This window comes from Lineus longissimus, chromosome 13 (assembly GCF_910592395.1).
Source record: "Lineus longissimus chromosome 13, tnLinLong1.2, whole genome shotgun sequence".
NCBI classification, from domain to species: Eukaryota; Metazoa; Nemertea; class Pilidiophora; order Heteronemertea; family Lineidae; genus Lineus; species Lineus longissimus.
In genome coordinates, this window is record NC_088320.1 from 15,104,503 (window position 1) to 15,110,460 (window position 5,958).

At 41.5% G+C, this 5,958-nt stretch overlaps 1 protein-coding gene across 1 annotated transcript; it reads right to left on the reverse strand.

Annotated features, from left to right (window-relative positions):
• Positions 1-3,199: 3,199 nt before the first annotated feature.
• On the reverse strand, positions 3,200-5,212 carry LOC135497925 (kunitz-type U1-aranetoxin-Av1a-like). Its single transcript, XM_064787957.1, has 4 exons — positions 5,145-5,212; positions 4,638-4,682; positions 3,826-3,946; positions 3,200-3,480 (listed from the first exon to the last, which is right to left on the reverse strand). Exons 1-4 carry the CDS (start codon positions 5,175-5,177, stop codon positions 3,302-3,304), a joined length of 378 nt encoding a protein of 125 aa, XP_064644027.1. The 5' UTR covers positions 5,178-5,212; the 3' UTR covers positions 3,200-3,301.
• Between the last annotated feature and the right edge of the window lie 746 nt (positions 5,213-5,958).

Sequence of the window (5,958 nt, forward strand, 5' to 3'; positions counted from 1 at the left end):
CATAGCAGTCATTGGGTTGCCTGCAAATATACTTGCGATTATTTGCATAGGATATGAGCGACCTTACACATCAACTTCTGTGTTGCTACAAGGTCTAGCAGTAACCGATAGTCTAGTCTTAATTTCGCAAGTATTGGGAACATCACTGCAGGTTCTGTACTACTACACGGGTTTATGGTTCGAGTACATATTGTTTATCGCGCATGCGTACCGTTACATTTACACAGCACAGTACTTTTCAAAGACAGCATCCATCTTCATCACTCTTTGTGTAGCTACGGAGCGATATATTGCTGTCTGCAGGCCACTGCGGGCTGCGACTGTTTGCACAAAGAGAAACGCTTACATTTCATTATTTACAATCTGTTTGGGGGCTTTCTTGTATCGAATCCCACTGTTTTTCACGCAAGAGGTAAAATACCGGTACGACCCTTGCTCACGAATGATCCTGCCCAGGTGGTATCCTTCGGATATATACTTTAACTTTTATTTTGACATCATCTATCTTACAAGCGTCTATATCTCTATCAATTCAGTAATACCAATAATTAGCCTGACAATCCTCACTTACTTAATATTATCTAGCCTCAAGCAGGCGACCACTTCTCATCTCGGCAGGAATGACACACGGCGAGCCAAACACATGGATATGGTTACACTTCGAGTAGTCATTGTGGTGGTTGTATTTATAATACTAGAGCTCCCTGGTGGTATTTGCCAAATACCTGCAGTTCTTCGATCATTCTCAGGTCTCACCATTGACTTTCGTGCATATGATACTGCTCTTAGTATTGTATACTTTCTAATCAATTTAAACAGTTTTGTCAATTTCTTTATCTACTGCGCAACGGGTCGGCGGTTTAGACGTGCCTTGGGGGATGTGTTTAGATGTCGCCGAAAATAATTCGAGGCTAGAACCCGTAGAGTGTTCCCTTTCCTCGACAGAAGGATGACATTTCGCGCTATACGAGAATGTTACTGACTTTTTGGGCTACGGTGAAAAAACTACCGGGCTGATTTCTTCAAATTTTATTTGTTCTTAAATCTTCTTAGTATTTTTGGTAGCCAAGAGGAATTTCACATTTCAGCAACCATATGATAACGAAATAATTGTTTTGTATGTTTTTCGTGGACATAAACCTAGTTTAAAACATTGCCCGTTTTCACCTTACACTACAGGCCAAAAAATTGTGTTGGGTCCCTGCGAGATGTTGTTTTCTAACTCTAAAAAAGGCAAATGGCAACTTTCTTCACCGCCATGTGACAATTTTATGTGATCGAGTGATAAACATTATCCTGCACTCAAGCCTCATCTTGACCTTTCTTATTCCGCAAAAGTCGAAAATAGACGCCCTTGGCGGTCGACAGGTTAAGACAGCTCCTGGTACTAACGAACCGTGATCTATCTTACAAAGTAATTTTGGTACCAGCATAGGAACCGATTGGTCGAACACATGGCGAAACAATCTACAAGGCATGTTAAAATCTCTCTGATAGCAACTCACAAAAATATATGGTTTGAAGAACTGGCATAGGTCTATTAGACCTCCGGGTATTACTTTCATCGGAGCTATGAGAAAAAGTTATGAGCCGCTAGATGTCGCCAAATTGACTGGTTAATGCTTTAGCATTGTATTACTAGTGTGTGCCCTCCAGTGATTGCTTTATTATGACGTCGTGACGTCATTAGTTTAAAAAAGATCAAACCGCAGTGCTCGAGTAACCTCGTTTACCCAGGGGTCATTGCGCGCTCCAATGGTCACTTGCCCTAAAGCTATTTTCAATGCTAATTAAGTAGAACCCGGATGTAGAGGTTGTGGTGCTCGAGCATCTCGACGTTCCCGGGAAGTGTTGAGCGGGTGACTTCGGGAGAGGTAACACGAACTTTTCTCTACAATTATGGATCAATCATAGATGAACATTGTCCAAAAGATAGATGACGGCGCAGAGCACATTGCGCACATTTAGCTTGTTCATCATTTAGCCCACCATGTTGGCGTTCGCGAATTGATTCTCAGTTCCACTCCAGTTCCCGTTTGAATGCTAATGAAGACATCAGCATTGCGTGAGGTTGAAGCTGGTTAACCAGAGCCCCGGTGAAATAATTTGCTCTCAGAGAGATTTCACGACGGGGGCTCAAGGGGTCATCATTTTCCAGGTTACACATAGTAATTAAGTGCCTAAGACTAGGTTGTACACAAAATTGAATTTGAATTCTGATACATGGTTTTAGTCACCAGTATGGATGTGTTGTCCATTATAAATACATATATTTTATGAATGAATTTCTTCTCTATCAATGATGAAGTTTAAGTCCTGTAGCCTAAATAATGTAGTCTCAGGGGTCAAATTAACCCGTCGCGGCCGAAAAGTCGATTCACAGGTCAAAAATGGTCGAAAATGACCCCAAACTTCAGACTTCCAACACCCTTAAATTATCACGGTCAACCAGAGTCTTTTAATATGAAGAGTCAGGTCACGGCACGTTTTCTTTATTTACCATTATCCTGACCAACACATTGTATCGGGCAAAACATTCATCACGGTTGAGGTGATGTCATGATTAGCTAAACTCAGAGAACTTAGCTAGAACTTAATCAGGTGAATGGGACTACAGTTGGAGGAAAACAACCTTGACACCGATTTCGAGATGAGTATGTAAGCCAATGTCGCAATCCACCATGATTGCGACATTCTCTCAATTCAGGATGATGCTCTAAAATAAGTTATATACATGTGTCTGGATTGAGGAATATCCCGCACCCATTTTAAGAACAACCGATGATTGTACTGACCAGTTGAAAAAAGAAGAAATGCTAAAATGAATGATAGAAATATTAGGTAAAGGAATAAGTTACCTGGATCACCATTAAAAAACAAACACGAGGAGGTTTCAATTCCAAACAACACTTATTTTCTGATCACACAGATTAATTGGTCACTCGGGGCTTTTTTCGAGATAAGAAACTCTGAAGATATTTTTATCGCGAAATAAGCGTCAAGTGACCCTGAATTTCACTGAACGGTTAGGCTTTCTGGCTTTCTGCATCCCATTTCTGACCACCTTTATCCATCTTCCCCAGTCCAATCTCAACATTAAACGTCCACGAGCTTGTGACTCTGTGATCCCAGCCAGGGTCTTATGTGTCAAGACGCCTGAATAGTATCCTGCTACTTACAAAAGTAACAACACTAGTCGTGGTAAGAGACGGTTCAAGTTTATTCAAGTACGAGTTTTACAATTATGGCTACGTCTCATAATTCAATGCACGACCAAAATGATGCCAGAGTACTGGCTTATTTATGCCATCAGACACCTGCCCTCGCATTCTTTTTTGCTTTCGAAACGGTTTCCATTTCCTTGGCATCCTCCGTATGTAAATTGCTCACACTGGCCCTGTTTACTGTTGAAGCCCCACACACGGAAGCTTGCCAAGCACGGACCAGTCTCCAGAGGCAGCTTACATGTATTTGCGGCAGCTGAAAAGTAGTGAAGGATTCCAAAATGATTTGATCGCTCCTTTAACGGCAAAAGAGAGGTTTCAGGAGGAAAACCTGCTCGATGCACTTCACCAAAGTTGTCAATGATGTCCATAGATACGAACATAATATTGTGATGTCAATTTGGCCAGGAGCCATCATAAACAGCGTGGACAGGAATGTAAACATGTATGGACCCTCTCAACGGCTCCTGACCATTCGCAGTCGTGAAAAGACTGATGACGTGCTTGATAGAACCAATATTATTCCAGTAATAAATTGGAATCAAAGAACACACCGATCCACCAACAACAAAATTAATGCTTTGGGCCGGGAAAAACTTACTGTGGTCGGGGACACACCCACCAATCCAGGTCCCTTTGTCACCACATCTTTCTTTTGGCTGACAGGACCATTTCGCTACACATTTCAAAGCCTTGTTCTCTGAATCACATTTACTGGCGGGCTGCAAGTAAGAAAGGATAGCCTTAGGGATGAAGCATCCTTGCATTCGTGGGTCAGTTGCATGCTCCTACCTCGACTACAATTAAGTACCACGCCCTTCCACGTAAAATGTCGTGATCGCTCGCGGTGGAGTTGAGATGTCGCAGTTAAAACAGCTCCTATTTGACTATCCTGGCAATATGTTTTGACCCTGTTCGTCATGATCCCATCATATTGCATTATCAGGAATTAATTACAGGGGGACTGACATTTCTGTCGCACTGGTGTAAGTATATTTTGGGGCTTTAAATGACTTCTGTACAGCATATCCGTCGAATCGACACTCGCGCATTGATATGGCCCTATCGAAATACAATATCTGAACCTCTTTGAAAAGCATTTGTAGAAAGGGTTTTAACTAGCAATAACTTATTTTGGTTACTCTTTCTATACTTTACTTAGCACGACGTTTCTACCAGTGTTCCCTGGTCGCTGTCAAATGTTCAAGGGATTGGCACGGGTTTGGTGTTATATAGCAGACCAGTTACTTGGAGTATTTAACAGTCTTGCGTTTTCATTGTGATGATAACAAGTGTAAGTATAGTTCTTGCTTATAAAAGCAATTCATAAAAGTTCATTGTTAATTAAATGTTTGGTACATGAAATGGGTATCGTATGTGGTATGTGGTTTTAGACGCTGCCGCTATACTTACACAAGCCTCTTCCTCAGTTCTTGCGAATATCACCAAAACACAAGCCTGAAAAGCAAAAATAATATTTTTGAGAAACTTCTAGACTATAATAATCTCAAAACTGCTTCATTCTGGCTGGTATACCCTTTTTGTAACTCTATCTGAACCCCTAACCCCGAAACACCAGTAATACATCCGGGATTAACATTCTAAATTCTGCATTTGCATAGTCGTCAAAAATGATTATCAATTTTTTATGCGCCGCCAAAAGTTTTTAAAAAAAAGTTTTGGAGGCAAAATTAAAATGGCTCAAATGAACAATATTCGACTCATGGCATCAACTAAATTTAGATGACCACGAACATTTTTAGAGTTGCATCAAAGACAAAGCCAGTCGTACGTTGCATATCGCTGCGCATCTTGACAGTCAAGTGTTTAACTCAATTCATACACCAAGCTGTGGCACCCCGAAGAAGAGGATAAAAAGTTTGGAATAATCGCAACACTGACCGATGATTTGCAACTTACCAAGGCCAAGATGAACGCAAAAAGAAATTTCATGGTTCCGTCTGTACAGTCCAATAACGTCGGGATGAATGATGGTCTCTTATCTCCACTCTGTATTTATACATGAACTTCTCTTCTGATCTCAGACGGCTGGTTCGATCACACATGTCATGGACGTGATCAGATTACAACCAAAAAAGTATCACATTTTAAAAATATATCATGTCATGTCCCGTTCGTTAGTTGGGTCTCCTAACTGCAGACTAAACAGCGCCCCGCAAACGGGCGATTTAAATTACTGTGGTCTGAGATCATGATAACATGCGTCAAAAATATCTCGTTTGAGATGGTCATTGCAGGTGCATAAGACAAGTATCGGTTGTGATCACCGCGACCCTCAATCAATATCCAACCCAGTGATGATTACCGGTTTCACCCGTTTTGTCGTATTATCATAGGTCGCAGCGTTAAAAATTCCACGTTAGTACGCACGGCTCTTTCAGAATCTCCGCTGTCATATATGTTATCATTAGGGATGATATACATGTAGTATAATGCGACGGACGTCTGGACTGGTCACACACCTTTATCCCAGGATATCTGACAAGGTGATAATCAGATGGAGCTGGGTAAAGCTGACCATCTTCGTGTAACTAATACGGACATAGGGCTTTATGATCTCGCGAGGACATGATGCACAACCTTCTAAAAACGTGCTTTACGAAGGATCTCATCAGGATGATGTCTACACTCCAGACGCAATGGACAGGCAAGACCAACTCTTACGATATCGCCCTCAAAACAACCCTGGAGTCACAGGTGCTGCCTGTGAAAT